This window comes from Gallinula chloropus (assembly GCF_964237585.1).
Source record: "Gallinula chloropus genome assembly, chromosome: 14".
Taxonomy (NCBI): domain Eukaryota; kingdom Metazoa; phylum Chordata; class Aves; order Gruiformes; family Rallidae; genus Gallinula; species Gallinula chloropus.
The window spans coordinates 13,786,736-13,803,525 of NC_140099.1; the positions used below are offsets into that span (position 1 = coordinate 13,786,736).

Genomic DNA, 16,790 nt, shown 5'->3' on the forward strand with positions numbered 1-16,790 from the left:
AAGAGTCTTACAGATGCAATCATTGAAGTATGGGTTTTATTTTAAGTTCTTGGACTCAGCTCAGCTAGTTAGGTGATCTGGGAACAAATACTTCTTGCTTCTTGCACTGAGGTCAAGGCCAAGTTGTTTTTTTTTTCATTACTGAGAAATACTTCTTTTTCAACTTGACTTTCTTAACCAGGAAGCTGGTTTTTCACCTTCTTTTCCTGCCCTTGGTGATGTTATGTCTCACTAGTAAGACGGCACCATTTTCTGTGAGCAAAGAAGGATGATGTCACTTTGATGGCTCAGTTTATTAATAAAAAGTTTGGTTTTAAACAATTATGAAATGAGGTTTCAAAGAATTGATTAATATATATTTTTTTTTGCTAAGTATCTTTTAAGTATTTTAAAGATTTTCAAGAGTCACTTTCACAGCTCCAGGAAGATGTACCAGTGCTGTTTGTGTCCGGTGTATGCCACTGACTGGTTTTTAGTGGTTGCAACACTTGGCACTGGGTCTTCAGCTTTACTCACCTGAGGTGTGGTGATGATGATATATGTTTTTGGCATCAGATCCAGAAAATTAGGGTGGCTTTTACAATGGGCCAAGGAAAGGGAGTACATTTTAAGAAATCCTGGCCTGTTGAGCAAGTCACTGAAGAATCTCAGGCTGCCCAAACTGCCTGCCTTAGCAGGTTGAAATTTAGACTTGAAGGGAAGTAAGACAAATGCTGATGTTTGAGGTGGGACCTGGCTCACTGCATGAGGCTCATGCTCACCAGTTTGGTGGTCTTACCTTGGTGGCTTGTGAGTTTTCTCCACAGTGGACTCACTTGGTTTCTTGTCTGAGGGAGGAAAGGTTTCTTGTTCTCTCCTATTAAAACCTGTTCATGTTGTTTGCATTGCAGTGGTACCTCAGGATCCTGCCTGGGATGTGATGGTGAAAGGCAATGTAAAAGCACAGGGGAAACGATGTTTGAGTGGTGTGCCAGCTATTAATCAAAAATAACAAGAAAGACATTCAGTACCACTGCTGTTGTTTTTTTTTAAGGAAGGAGCTGATGCTCGGTGATGTATCAGCTGGATTTTACAAATTGATTCAGCATTGGCATAATTGTTCTATTTAAGATCCAGGTAGGTCAACAACAATTTTTTTTTGAAAACACCTGTTTGTGACCTGTCACACAAGCTCTGCTAAATGTAATGGCATGATCCTGTAAGCAATTAGCTGTGAATCTTCATAGTTCCTGTTAGGACTCAAAACAACTCTCAGGCTGGGTGTAGATGAAGTTACCCCCTTAAATAGCTGGTGACAGGAGATGACTTCCTGATATTCTGAGAATTGGTTCTGATTCAAATTGGCTCAAGATTTCCCTGTAAAGGTCCTGGGTTACGTGTCTTGTCACACTTGTGCCAAAGGAATTATTGGCTAATTAGCTGGCACGGGCTGGCACTGCTGTCATTCCTCACTCCTGTGGGGTGATGGGGTTAGAGAAGAGAGCAAGCTACTGAAACAGTGTGTGAAGTGGCAAACGAACCTGGGAAGGTCAGGCGACCTCAGACTGTTCACAGAATCACAGGGATTGGAAGGGACCTCCAGAGATCATCAGGTCCAACCCCCCTGCCAAATCAGCTCCCCAGCTCATATTGCACAGGGGGGCGTCCAGACAGGTCTGGAATCTCTCCAGAGAAGGAGACTCCACACCCCCTGGGCAGCCTGTCCCAGGGCTCCCTCACCCTCACTGGGTAAAAGTTCTTCCCCATGTTGGTGCAGAACTTCCTGTGCTCCAGCTTGCAGCCATTGCCCCTTGTCCTGTCCCCACAGACCACTGAAAAGGGGCTGGCCATTTCCCCTTGTGTGCCACACTTGAGATATTTATAAACATTAATAAGGTCCCCCCTTAGTCTTCTTTTCTCCAGGCTGAATAGTCCCAGCTCACTCAGCCTTTCCTCATAGGGGAGATGCTCCAGGCCCTTCATCTTCGTAGCCCTGCAAAGGTAATGAGATGCTGCTGGATGCTGAGATCTGCAGAGCACAGGGGGAGTGAGAGACAGAGATGAAGGTTGTGAGTTATGCTTTTTGAGACAAGGATTGCATTGGAAGTTCTGTTGCAACAAAACTGAAGGCAGGATTGCGTGTATTTGGGATGGCTGGGCCAATACTTCACCGATGGTTTTTGGATGGCAAAACTGTCCAATTGCTTCTGATGAGTGAGTAGGCAGAGTGAGATTTTTATCTCTCCAAAGCTTATCAAAAGCATGTGGAGTCATTTTAATCAAGTTTCCTAATAGTCTTTTGAAGGCAGAAGTCCTCCTTCATATATATCATAATCAGAATAGTGCCTTAAGAGAACACGTAATCCCTCCCTGCCCTGATAAATTGGAGCAATCTCTCTCCCCAGTTGACTAATTATGTACCTTTCATTCTATGGGGTTCAGATTCAGATTGAAGGTCTTTCCTGTTCACAAATAGATGATGGAAAAACTTTCAGGTAGTTTTTTTGAATCTGTGCCCCATCACCTTCTCCAACAGTGTTTTCTTGGGAAGTCCAGTTTGCATCTTCTATGATTTTCCTTTTTTCTGGGCCTTATGTGATAGTAAACATCAAGTTTATTGAAGAGTATTGTAGGACAGAGATATTTTAAGTGTTGTATGGATAAATATGAAAATAAAATGCCTCTATATTAATGTAAATTATAGCTATTTCTTTTTTTTTTTTTAATGCCAGACACTTGCTTTAAATTCATAGCATGCCAAAAAATATCCAGCAAAAGCTGAATTTATCTAGGACTGAAATCTGTTACCATGGGGAAGGAAGTGACACTTTCCATCCCTGGTAGATCTCCTTGTGTGTTGAGATTGTGTTTAGGTCCATTGTGCAACTGGAATTTGATCTGAACTGTTTGCTCTCCTGTTTGATCAGCAGGAGGAGGTCTGTTTAGGCTTTGTGTTTTAAGGAATTGTTGGTTTGGGTTTTTTTTTTTTAAAGAAAAGAAAAAGGGAAACAATCTGAAAGGCTTAGAGCTAGGGAAAAACCCCAGCTACAGATCTGACACTACATTTGTTTATTGATTTGCTTTATTTATTAATTCTGAGCATTTCTAATGTGACACCTGGCTATCATTTTGTAACACCTCTATTGTGTTCTTGGTTATTTACCTTTCGTGTTGTGTTTAAGGCATTTAAATGATGACCAACTCCCATTGTCATCCCACAGGTGGTACAGAGAGACTTTTCTCTTGCAAGGGTATGAAATCCCCTATTAGTCATGCATTTCTATAGTCCTGGATTATCAGGAGGTGACAAAGTGGCCTGTGAGATAGTTGTGGGATATTGGATGCAGCTATTATTGCTACCTGCCTCCTATTGCACTTAGATATATGCTTATCTGAAGATCATGCTGGGGAAACTAGTGCTTGCAACAGGGTAATTGAGATGAGCCTGCTTTGGCAGGGGGTTGGACCCAATGATCTCTCGAGGTCCCTTCCAACCCCTATGATTCTATGATTCTATGATTATTGGCTTGCAGAAAGCTTTGCAGATACTGTATTCCAGAGCCTTCTTGTGAGGCTTCAACAAGCAGCGGTTAAGGGTAGACAACATCAGCTACAAAACTTGGTGGTGGTCATGAGCAGGAGGAGAGGAAGAATTATATTGGAACATGTTTTGGGTATGGCAATGATGACATTATTTTTAATGAATTTTAATACTGGAATTTTTCCAGGGAAGCATTCCTCTCTCAAAAGCTGGAAAGACTAGTTTTGCAAGAGCACAAGTAAATGATTCTCAGCTGTGAGTGCTCCACCTGAATTTGTTCATAAGTGCTGTAACACTGATATAAAGTAATAAAGAGAGAAGTTAAGGGAGATGATACTTTTTCTTTAGGGTATATATTCTCACGCCCATTGGAAATATCTTTTGGTCTTTCTTTCAAGGAGCATTTCAGATGCTTCAGGTTTAGCTTTGGGCCATTTGGCTTTGACTCCGTATCTGATGAGAACACTGTGGAAGGGACCCATGATGGAGCAGTTTGTGAAGAACTGCAGCCTGTGGGAAGGACTCACGTTGGAGGAGTTGATGGGGGACTGTCTCCTGCGGGAGGGACCCTACTCTGGAGCAGGGGAAGATTGAGAGGAGTCCTCCTCCTGAGGAGGAAGGAGCGGCAGAGACAGTGTGTGATGAACTGACCAAAACCTCTTTTCCCTGTCCTCCTGTGCTGATGGGGGTGGGGAGGAGGCAGAGAGAATTGTGAGTGAAGTTAAACCTGAGAGAAGGGGAGGGGTGGGAGGAAGTGTGTTAAGATTTGGTTTTATGTCTCATTACACCACTCCAATTTGGTAATAAATGAATTTCCACAAATTGAATCTGTTTTGCCCATGACAGTAATTGGTGAGTGATCTCTCCCTGTCCTTACCTCAATCTATGAGCCTTTTGCTATGTTTTCTCTCCCCTGTGTGGTTGAGGTGGGGAGTGACTGAGCGGCTTTGGTCAGGCATGTAGCCTCCAGCCAGGGTCAACTGACCACAGCAGGTTATTAAATGCTTTAGATGGAAACTACCAGATTGCATGAGACCTTCCCAGCAGTCATTTCATGAGACATCAACATAGAAGGATGCAACGTATGTGTCAGAAGAGGATTTTACTCCAGTGGAGTTCCTTGGACGAATACCTCTTCTCTTCCCCTGTGCAGAACTGCTTTGGCCTCCGTGGGACTGAGGAGTGCATTTGGGTGGTATCTGCTGTAGTTTGCAAGGTTACTTTCTTTACCTGCATGAAGCGAATTATTCATTGATATGAAGAAGACTTTATTTTTAAAATCAGTGTAAGATACCAGCCTTCCCCCCACCCACAACGTTCCCTGTGCCCTACCTGGATCGTGTGACGCAGGAATGAGTGCTGCCTCCTGTCATCAAGCAGAGAGGCAGGAAGGAGCATGGCAGAGCCAGAGTCTGGTCATGCATGCTCCAAAACTCTACCAGCCTGTACATATATACTAATTTAGGGTTACTGTAATGCTCTGCTCTTACAGGCAGTGAGTCACCACACACTGGAGTAGAGAGGAGGCAGGGAGGGGTTTGTGCCCCGATGTTTCCTGCATAGCAACTGCTGGGCCCACTGTGAAAGCAAGTGCGCACAAGATGCCTTCGACATAAGCTCTGAGGATGGGTGAACACTGCGGTCCCTGGGCCCACGCAGGAGAGTGCAACCCTCTCTCCTGCCTCACCCTTCCACCTACTGCTTGTAGCTCCTCCCTTCCCTCTCATTACCTTTAAATATCAAACTGTGAGCTTTTCTGGACATGGATTCTTTTGTTTTTAATAGATGAAGGCTGAATGTCCAGGCAAAGAACACTGAGCATGTGGTGAGGTGACTAGCAGAGAGATGCCCGAAGTAGCGTTAGAGGAGCATGGGTCCTGCAATCACTTAACTGTGGCACTGCAGTGGGGTCACTTACCTTGACAAACTGCCTGTGGCTGCAGGAAGACTACCATGGGTGTTTGTGTTCCTGGTTTGGAAAGAAGCTGTTGAGAACTCTCTCTGCTACCTTGCAGTACAATGATGGCTGAACAGCCATGTTCTTGCCAGATGGGATTTAATTAGTCATGAGTGCTTTGCTTGGGGGTAAGAGTTGTTGCATAAACACAAACCTTTTTATTAATGGTAGTATTTTCAAGAAAGTAATCCCTGGGCAGAAAGGGGCCTTGGAGTCCTCCCTGCCTAAATTTTACAGTAGGTAGAAAAGCCATCGCTCTTCATTCTGCTGACACAGTTGAGGTGCTCTAATAGGTTGCAGGAAGCAGGGAGGGGACTGCCTAATGACTGGAAATAATAAAGGGGTGGGGCAGGAGAGCCTCCTCATAAAATCCTTATTCCTCCACCCCTAATCTGCATGAGGAGTTCCTGCCGGCTGTACGACTCGGTGGCTCTTAACGTTGGACTTACATGCAACTGGGGCTGCAATGGGATCAAATTTAAGTTCAAATGAGGTAAGCAAGAGAAGCTGACAGCAAACATAAAGTGGGTGGAATGGCTTGATGTCCCGGTTCAGTTGATCACAGCGGAGAACAAACTGCTTGAGATGTATGGGCAATCCATGAGAAGGGAGTTTGCTGTTCCTCAGGTCTCATGGTTACAAGGATGGTTTTCCTAGTCTCGCCTTTCGCAGGACTTTGTGGTGTGTCTGCTTTTTCAAGCTGTGTTTTAGGGCTGACAAGACCGCTTACTGTGCTACCTTAAAAAGAAAAAGCTTCATGTCAGGGAAATAAGAAGCTGGCACAGAGCTGTGATGGGTTTGGTGGTCGGTAAAGCACCTCTAATGAGGGCTGTTAATGAGCATAGCTCTAAGTAAGTTTTTGAACATGAGATGTTTTTAAATGTCAGCCTAAAATGAGAGTTTAACACATAGCTTAGTTTTCTTAACTTTTGCCTTGTGTTGTTTTTCCTAGACTTTTACGGGCACCTCAGCACCAGCGGTGAGAACGGTAGGTGGTAATTAGCTGGCCCTTCATTAAATGCTGTCCAGTGCTGAATGTAGATCACCAGAAAAAATGTTAGGAATTCAATGGCTTGGGGGGGAACTGCACTGTGATATTTACTGAACACTGAAAAGCTGCACTGCACCTTCAGTTCTGGAGGTGAAATATTACCTTGGCTTTCAGTGAACTGAAGAGCCCAGTCTCTGTGGGTGCCTGATGCTTGTGGTGGTGTGAGCAGGTGTTGCACTGTGTCTGGGCTGGTTTACACTTCACCTATATCGGGTTTTTAATTCCTCCCTTTTTTTATTGTGTGTGTTCTGATTTCGTTGGAGGAAGCACCCAGTTGTCTTATGTTGCTATTCCTTCACAAGACGACTGTTTCTTTGCGTCTTTCAGTCATTCTTAGTGGTCTAGTACTGCCTGTGGCCTGCCTTTGTGCTGTGGTGGCCTGCTGTAGAGCTCGCGATTCCCTGCGTGACAGTGTTAAAAAACACAGTGCCACGGCAGGTAAAGCTGTGGACTAAAAGTGGTGTGTGTTCAGGCTCCTGACAAGCCTGATCTCATCACCTTGGTACAAGTGGGACCAATGCCCAAACTTCTCTGGATGTGGAAAAAAGAGCAACGAGGTGTTTTTGTAAAGGCTGAACTGAGGATGAATTCTTTGGGCAGGCAAATGGAAACTCCCGTGGCAATTAGCAGATATGTTACTGTGATAGGTTAATGTGTTCATGTTAACGTGAACAGGCATTAGCATAAAGGGAAACACATCAGATAAGCTGCTGGGAGGATGTGAATGGGAACAATGGCAGTGGCAACAGGATGGGGCTGCCTTCAGACACTTGCAGTGGGTTTTGGGGCTGCCAGCACAGGTTGCAGTTCTCTGGGGATCTGTAGTTGCAAAGATGGACTCCTGCCCCTGCTTCAGTGATGTGGGGATTTCCCAGCCTGGTTTGTTTTGGGCTTTGTATCCATGTTGGGAATTTCAGTGATACACGGATGCTCCCAAACCATGGTAAATTTGGGCTGCCTCAGGAAGGTTTGCTATTGTTGATAGTATCTGATGCCTGATTGTGCCACTTGACAACTTGAGAACCACTTGAGAACCACTTGCCTCCTCTGTTCAAAGTGAAATGCTGTGGAAAAGCAAAGATTTTGCAGGGTTTCTTCAAAAAGCAGCTTTCAAAATTTTGTTTAGGCCTTCTGTATAGTGTGGCCACCTTAAAGAAGTATGCTAGGGTCACAGAAGTTGTTACTTCCAGTCCTGGAAACCTAGCCTGTGTTTAGAGGACCAAGCTGATTTGGTTATTTTTACCCTTAGTGCTTTTTACCTTGTCAGTAGGTCTCTAGGTGTGGGATCTGTGCCATTCAGCAACTTTAGGTTGTGCTCTTATCTTCAAGGTATTTAGGGTGTCAGAACTGACCTGAATATTGCACATACAACCAGGAGCCCTGTCTTTCTGCCCTGACTCTTTGAGGCTCACAGAGGCAAAAATTGGGAAGGACCTGAAGGTTTTTTTGCCATGAAAGTTGATATTGACGATGGTAAATGTATAAAAATTGTACATGTGAGTTGTTTTCTGTTATTCAATGGTGACTCAGCTGAGGAAACCGACTTTAACCATCAGCCTGTTTCAAGGCAACCCATGGGATGTGTGTGGCTGAAACTTGAGTGGCCATTTAAATTAAAAGGAATACATAACATGTTTGATGAGAAAACATGGGTAGTGCCTTAAACAAGAAGGTAAAAAATGTAATACCTTTTTAGATTACTCAAATTATGGTATTGTTAAAATAACATAGGCTAGCGTGGTCTTGAGAAAAAAACACCTTGAGCTGTGGAAATGCTTGACTTGGTTTTTCTTCTAAGATTTGGTTTTATTCCAACCTGTAAGTTCAGCTGTGCACCTGCAAATAGGAAGAGAAAAGAAATAACACGAACATGGCAGTCCCTCTTGGGAAGAAACAGGACTTGAGTCACTGCATCTCCATTTGTTTTTGATTCTGTAACAACCCTGGTGACTTTACTGACTTAATAAGACCCAGTTATGTTATATTTTAAAACGGATGAAATAAACACAAGACACATGGGGCAATGAAAAGTGTTCCTTGTGTCTCTGACCTTGCCTGAGGTGGTAGACATAGTAAGGTAATGAAATCCTGCCTGCCCTTGAGGCTTCAAAACTCTTTGAAGTTAAAAGGTGCCACATACCTGACTGAGGTCAGAAGCAAGGCAATGATCTGTGTTTCAAAGTGTCACCACTCTTCCTGACAGGGCTGCACATTGGGTTTTTTTTTTTGCTTGATCTTCACAGTTTTTAAAGTAGCGGCAAGATTTCTATTCCTTTTTGAAGAGAAAGATGAAGGAAGAGTGCTCTGCTCCAAATTGATCTGACAATGCTTTTTTACTTTGATAATTGCTTTTTTTTTGCTCTTGATGTAACCTGGGAGTGCTGTAGGTGTTTCGCTTCTCAAGAAAAAAAAAATCAACAAAAGTTTGTGGAAGTAAACCCATGGAATTTTACTGTATTGGAGCAGTTTTAGAGTTTTAGTTACATAACTCTTATTCATATGGATGAGCACGTATGTGGATGCTCCCATTGACTTCCCTGGGACAAAGATATGTAAGGATTGCACAAGTGTGCCACAGGACTTAATTGAATTTTTATCTGACGTAGGATAGTATGACCAAGTCCTGTGTTTGCAGTCTCATGTATTTAAGTCATTTCAACAGTGATTATTAAAATGCCTGGCTTGTATTTCCGGTTTATGAGGTAACAATCATGTCTCAGACGAAATGAATACAGAAGCTGAAAGTTGAAGTGTGCATAATAACAGATCCCAGAGGATTCTGCCTTCAGAACTTATCTGACCCATGATATAGTCATCATCACATTAAAGAGAAAGATGTGGAAGTTGTTGCCTACTGTGAGTGGATTATCCACTTTAAGATATGCCCTTCAACAGTTTTTCTGTGTGACTAAGTTGCTGACAACTGAACTTGACAAACCATTTAGGCACATAAAAGTTAGGATCTGTAGGGTCTGACTTCCAAGTCACTAGTATGAGAAAGGACTCAGACCCAGAGTGAAGCACTGAGGGTTCAGTACATTTGGAGAGTTCAGTACAGCAGAATGGGCATTGTAACAGCTGAGCAGGCATCAGCATAAACAGGTACATCCAGCTAGCAGGGAAAACCAAGCACAGAAACACCCTTCTTGGATCCTATCTCCGAGGTGTGTCACTCAGGGCTGCAGGGAGATACCGCTCTCCAGATGAGGTGCAGAAGTAGAGGTCTAGAAACTTGTTTTCCTCTACAGTAGTGTCCAGCCCAGTGGCTACAGCACTTTCCTGGGCTGGGGAACTTCTGCTCTGGTCTGTTTGTACTCAAGGGATGTAAGCCCCGTCGTTCCTGGGTAAAGCTATGCTCCACCTCTTCCAATGAAATAGCACTGCTGAGGGCAGCAACAATTAGGATTTATTGGGTGGGAAAGCAGGGACCAAGCAAATATGTCATTAGATTTGGTAAGGATAGACAAGCCTAGGAGTGCTTCTGTCTTTCACTCAGTTCTATTTAATGCATGTAGAAAAGCAATTATATCAGCTTAAGTCTGTAGTCTGGGCATGATGTCTTTTGGTCACTTTGGATCAGAGAGTGTAATATTCCCTCCCCTGAAAAAAAAAAAAAAAAAAAGAAAAAATCCTTCAAGGTGTGTCTGTCCAGGATCTCCTTGGTGGCTGTGTTTGGGATAATGGAGCAGGTTGAGGTGTGATGTACTCTGAGGCAGCTGAATTGTCCCACAACTCGCAATTCAAGAGCCTGCAAACTGTGCCTTGTGCCAGAGTCTGAACAGGTTAAGCTAAAGTAGCACTAATATGCCCACATCAGTGACCTCCCTGCTGCTGTGTCACTGACCTTCAACTCTGCAGCTTCAGGCCCCTTGCTAACCCAAAGAGAAGCACACGAGGACACTCCAGGGATTGCCCAGGATGATTCTTGGAGGCTGTTCTTCATCTCTGCTGCATTTTTGAGAGATGCTGAAGTTTGTGTTGTTGAGGAGAAGGACCTGCTTTGTTATGCTGCTCTGATATCCAATGTCATCATGATCCCAAGCTGCTTTCTCAAAACGTTCTGAAACACTTCAGGATAAGCGTGGTGCTACAGTTGGAAAGACAAATGTATAGCACAAATGAAAGAAGTAGTGGCAGGATATATTTAATTAGTTAACATTGGTACATCCTTTTTACTTTTGCACGTCAGGTGCAAAGTAATAAAAACCACGTGTTTGGGTTTGGACACTGCATTCTTACTATGTCCATGAATGTAGGTAGGTGTGAGAGGGTTTTTGGGTAGGGTTAATAGCTGTTCCTACAAACCGCTATGGGTAAACAGATTAGACAAGTTTTTGGGGGAACAAACCCACCTGTTGCTATTCTAAAACAGACTCGGTATACTCAAAGCTCAATATCACTTAAGCTAGTGTTGAGAGAAATGGTATCTGTGCACACATTGGTTTTAAAAGGAAAGGTGGTACCTGTGAAACTGAGGAGTGTTAGTGTGGTAGAGGAGAGAAAGATGTTAAGGAGTTATCTCTAAGGTGAAATGTGGAAGGAGTTAATTCATAGCCTGAGGAATGCGAAGACATTAACATGAGCTGTGGAAGTTATGAGGTGTTATAGAATTCATATCTCTGAGCCTAAGGTGTCCGGTATCCAGTGGAGTTGTGATCTCTGGAAGGTGTCGTAGCTTTCTGCTGGCTACCAGGGCTGAAGATGGATCAGATCTGATCCAGAGATGGATCAGAGTCTTCATGGGAAGTATTTTGTCACTGTCAGCTACATTTCTGGCCTTTTAGGCTGCGCATGGGAGCCTGTGCTGGTGCAGGGCTTCTGCTGGTGCTTGGTGGCTGCTCAGCTTTCCTCACAGAGCGACTGTGGTGGTGTTTGTCCCAGAGACAGACACACAGTGGTGTGTAAGGGGCGAGGGCACCCATGCGTGTGCTATCAGGATATTTATTGTGATAATAGTGGAGCAGTGATAGAAAGAAGTGATCTGTACGAAATTAAATTCTAAGCACCTGTTTTCAATTCATATGTGATTTTGAAATCTCTTGCTTCAGTTTCAGAACTGAAAACTGCCAAAAACTTGTGTAGTTTTTCCAGCTGCTCCCACAGGTTGATGAATTATGTTGGCTCAACCTTAAAACCCTTGGTTTTACTGACATCCCTAGGACTCTAGGGTTACAATAGTCCGTGACTATAGACTATCAGATTAATGTTGTCTTTTTTTCTTTTTCTGGATTGTCATGCAGAGACCAGTATCTCCTTTCAACTTGCTTACTGTAAAAATCCTAAGAGTGAGGAATGTCCGGAAGGCAGACTTGCGTGAGTACTTCTTCTATGGTTGGATGTTTCTTATAATTGTATTTTAAGAAAACATAATTGTATTTTAAGAAAACATTTGGTCAATGCTATTGTTCTTAAATTATGTAAGAATAACAAGATGTGTTGCTGTGAGTTTGCAAGAATCATTTTTCTTGTAATATCAAAGGTTGGTTTGTGCTCTGAAGCTGTAGAAAGGCTCACTTGAGCAAGTTGATGCATTTCATCACTGGAATAGGCTGCCCAGGGAGGTTGTGGAGTCTCCATCTCTGGAGATATTCAAGACCCACTTGGATGCCTCCCTGTGTGACCTGTCCTAGGGACCTTGCTTTGGCAGGGGGGTTGGACCCGATGATCTCTGGAGGTCCCTTCCAACCCCTGTGATTCTGTGATTCATCTATTGTTTTCATCCCTCACCGTATGAGGTGTATTTCCTCATAATGACAAACTTATCTGCTGATCAGAGAAGAGGACTGCTCTTTAAATAATGAAAATTCTCGTACTCTTGAGTAAGAATATTGTCTATGGAACTTCTGGACAGAAGGAAGTCGAGTACTTGTTATGCCAATGTGAAATCAGCAGTAGTAGGAAAGTCTATGATAGTAAGTACTAGCACAAACATTCTGTTACTTCTGTAGAACTTATAATAATTCAACAAGAGACTATAAAATCCAGTGTGTCTGGGAATTTATTTAACCTTGAGAATGGAGAAATTTAAAAGTTAGGGAAAAAAATGAGACAGAGCAGCACTGTGAGATTTTTAAATCTTTAATCTTTAATGTACAATAGTGAGTGGAGGCAAGAAAAGGGTATCTAGAATAGAGACTACAAAAGAAAAATGTCCTAGCTAGATCAGGGGAAGGACTGCTTTAATGTTGAAATGTAAAATTTCCAATTCATTGAGCGACTTCTTCACAGCTTCTGTTCCAGAGATGTGGGTCCTCCATGGACCACTCTGCTTGGTGCACTGGGGCTTGTTCAAGTGCCTCTCAAAATGGTGTTGAACAAACCACTGAGCCACTTTCATGGGGAAATTTGAGTGGTGAAACATCTGTGTCAAGAAGTTGGAAAGGCATGAAAGAAAAAGGCAACTAAAGATAAAAGAGAATAAGAAAATGTAAATTCAGAGACCACAAGAATAAATTTGAATGATGCCAAACAAAGGGGAAAAGTTCACAATACATTCATGAAAATCTTGCTGAATATTGCTCAAAATTAAATTTCTTTGGGCACACACAATTTCATGCAGCACATGTACTTCATAAGGAAACTAGCTGTAAATTTTAGTTAATCTACTATATATTTTAAATTTCAACTAATGTAATGGGTCAGGAGTTGAGGGAAAACTCTATCTTCTTAACTGAGGCTGGATTTGGTGGTTTCTGGCAAGACCAACATGGTTGGAACACATGGAAGCTGGGCTGAATGAATGACAAGAGGGAATGGCTGCAAGTTGCACCAGTGGAGTTCAGGTTAGAAATTAGGAGAAATTTCTTCTCAGAAAGAGTGGTTGGGCATTGGAACAGGTAGTCCATGGAGGTGGTGGAGTCACTGTACTTCGGGCAAAGACTGGATGAGGTACTCAGGGACATAGTTTAGTTGTTAATATAGGTGGCAGGGGGACAGTTGGACTAGATGATCTTGGAGGTCTTTTCCAACTTTACTGATTCTGTGATTAGTACCAGGGGACAAATCTCTGCTCTACTCATTTGTGCTATTCTGGGTTTCTGCAATGTAATGCTACTGTGCTCTTTTATCTTCTTCCTTTTTCTCAGCTATAAAAATCTGTTGTGATTTACCAGATGCTTTGTTTGGTGATTGTCTTAATATATGTACTGTAGAAACGAAGGGTGATCAAACTACTTGATGATGTTTAGTGTGTCATTTTGGAAGAGGGGTCACTTGCATCAGGCAAAGTGAGAGCACCTCATAAGATTTAAAGTTCTGGGATTCTTGGAGATTAAAGACCTATTGTAATGTGCAGAAGGGCACGTTTTGTGGGCTTATAGTTGTGAGCCCTGAATTTTTTATTTAACAAAACCCAGATGTTCAAATGCCATCAACCCCCATGTGTGGTCTGACCGGGCAGTCACAGTGATGGCATCTGCAAACCTGCACGCACAATGGAGCGTGTGCTTGTGTACTCCAGCAGGTCGCCTGCTGATGCTTCAATTCATTCAGTCCTCAGGAAAGAATTGCTTGCGGTCGCTCCTCATCACAGTGAATCATACAGTCTTTCTTCCTGAAGCCAGTTGGTATGCCTGGCACATCATATTGCCTTACTTCCTCATGTCTGGGTCTCTAGACCAGGTGAATGTCATAGCGTTACATCCTTGAGATGCCCCAAGGTGAGAATTTGGTCTTCCCAAGGCTTTGTTTAAAGTGTATCTGACAGATATATTTGAAAACTTGGGCAAGAGTATTTTCTCGGTGGAAAATTTATTATCTGAGGAAACTCATATTATTTTGGAAAAATTCTTCTTAATTTTTGGTCTGTAGTTGGAAGGATAAGTCAGGCAGGCTTCATCTCTTCTGAGACATTAAAAAGGCATTTGAAAATCAAATATTTCAGTCAGTTTGCCTTGAAACTTTTGTATTTTTGACAATGGGTCCCTTTCCTACCTGAGTATAATGGTAACAGTATGCTGCTTGTTTATTTCCTTCACTTCAGCTTTCCTTTTTTCTTAAACCTCAGTGTTTCCCATTTCAATGGTATCTCTTCATGTTTCCTTGGTGGCGAAGTGTTTGTGCTTAGTGTGTAGAAGTTAATATTTCTTCTTGGTCTTTGCTACTTATTAGTTTTCCACTAGCAAATAGGAGCATATGCTTTAAAAGACTTTCTCCCTACTGTTCTTCCAGAGCAAGATAACTTTAATAGATCTTTGAGGTCTTTTCCAACCCAAAGCATTGTATGATTCTTTGACTTGGGTTTAGGCCTAGAAATCTAGACTGTGTTTTGGACCTGGACACTGGGTGCATTAAAGGATCTTGGGCAAGTCACTCAAGTTTTCTCAATGTACTTATTTGCTTAATCCTTACATTGCCACTGTGAAGTCAGTCGTCAGTGTGTCTCAAGCTCTTTGAAAATGGAAGCTTTAACATTAATCACCATCAGTCATTTACATTTTCATCTGCCTACACTCGTGCCTCTGCCAAAAGTCTGATCAGTCGGGCTCTTCTGATCAGGTTTGGCTAAGGGAATGTTCTGGAAACACTTTCGTTCTCACAGTCACTATTGAGGTTTTCTGGTAGTGGTAGCATGGTAACTACAATGATAAAAGCACACCTTAGGAGAAATACATTTGGTAGAAAAATCTAAATCTGTAGTTGTTACTGAAAGATAAAGGGGAAATATATAAGAAAATTGTGCTTAATATGTAATAGCACTGTTACGTGTTTTGAGCATGATGCAGGGACTGACTATGGGTTGAATTATTTGACATCTGACTCAGAAGGTTGCTGTCTGAACCAGATGACTGGTTGAGCATGGCTAATGTGAAATAGAGAGGATATGTACTGTGTTATAGGCATGAAAGAAAGGCCATCTGTACCTGTGTTAAGCTTCTGCAGGTCTCACTCTCTAATGGTTCTCTATCCAGATATGGGTGTGGGGGTGGGTGGGGGCAGTGTCAGACTATGGAAGGAGCTGATATCTTTGGCACTTATGGCTTCTTTCCCCAGACTTGAGTGGCAGAAACGTTTTTCTAGTCTGCAGAGTGGGTTAGAAGGAATAGGATAAATTGTAACTAAACTGGCACTAAACTGTCCCAGGTCAGGGTCAGATTAGATGTTAGGAAAAAGTTCTTCCCTGAAAGAGTTGTCAGGACCTGGAACAGGCTGCCCAGGGAGGGGTTTGAGTCACCTTCCCTGGGTGTGTTTAACAGACGGGTAGATGAAGTGCTCAGGGATATGGTTTAGCACAGGACAGGGATGGTTGGACTTGATGATCTTAAAGGTCTTTTCCAACCTTGTAATTCTGTGAAATCCCCAAATGTGTTACCTTTGTCTTATTAAGGTTAAACATGTATCACTCATCTCGTTATATACAGTCACCCTTTCAGATTGTTATGTGACACTGTGGCTGCCTACTGCCTCAACTGAGAAGGTTCGGACCAGAACCATCAGGAACAGCAAAAACCCTGTCTGGAACGAAGCTTTCTGCTATAAGATCGACCGCCGAATCAAGGTAACAAAAAGAAATGGTTTTCATCATTTGCTGCCTGCAGATAGTCAATGATGCCAAACTACAATAAACCCATAAGTATAAAACTAGTTTCCCAACACTGCAGGTGTTAAAGTTTCCTCAGAATAAAAAAGTACGTTGCTTACATCCTCCTTGGTATTATCCTGTTCTGGCTGTTTGTTACATAAACCTCCCTGGTCAGGCCCCACCTGGGGTATTGTGTCCAGTTCTGGGCTCCCTGGTATAAAAAAGACAGGGGTCTCCTGGAAAGAGTCCAGAGGAGGCTATGGAGATGATGAAAGGCCTGGAGCATCTCCCCTATGAGGAAAGTCCTTGTAACTAAAGGAGACTATGGTGTGATTGCCATCGCATTAACGTGGTGGGATAATTCACATGACTGGAGTGCTGCAATTGCTGGTTACAAACTATACAGGCATGACAGGCTGGGTAGGAGAGGAGGTGGGGTAGCCCTGTATGTCAGAGCATGTTTCGACAGCCTGGAGCTGGAGTATGGTGAAGACAGGGTTGAGTGTCTCTGGGTAAAAATCAGAGGAGAATGAAATCAGGGAGATATAGTGATGGGAGTCTGCTACAGACCACCTGGCCAGGAGGAGGAAGCTGATGAATTGTTTTTTAAACAATTGGGAGAAGTCTCATGATCACCAGTCCTCATCCTTACTGGGGACTTCAACTTACCAGATGTCTCCTGGAGGTACAGTACAGCAGGGAGGAAACAGTCTAGCAGGTTCCTGGAGTGTTTGGAAGACAA

The 16,790-nt window shown here is 42.9% G+C and overlaps 1 protein-coding gene across 1 annotated transcript in view; it reads left to right on the forward strand.

The window, feature by feature from the left end:
- Window positions 1-5,943: 5,943 nt before the first annotated feature.
- LOC311197074 (cytosolic phospholipase A2 epsilon-like) overlaps window positions 5,944-16,790 on the forward strand; it is a gene marked incomplete at both ends in the record, with an annotated part of 36,539 nt that continues 25,692 nt past the window's right edge. Inside the window, 4 exons of the mRNA XM_084270769.1 lie at window positions 5,944-5,970; window positions 6,430-6,465; window positions 11,769-11,841; window positions 15,888-16,024. Of these exons, the coding sequence (XP_084126895.1) occupies window positions 5,944-5,970; window positions 6,430-6,465; window positions 11,769-11,841; window positions 15,888-16,024 (273 nt within the window). The remainder of the gene's footprint in view (window positions 5,971-6,429; window positions 6,466-11,768; window positions 11,842-15,887; window positions 16,025-16,790) is intronic.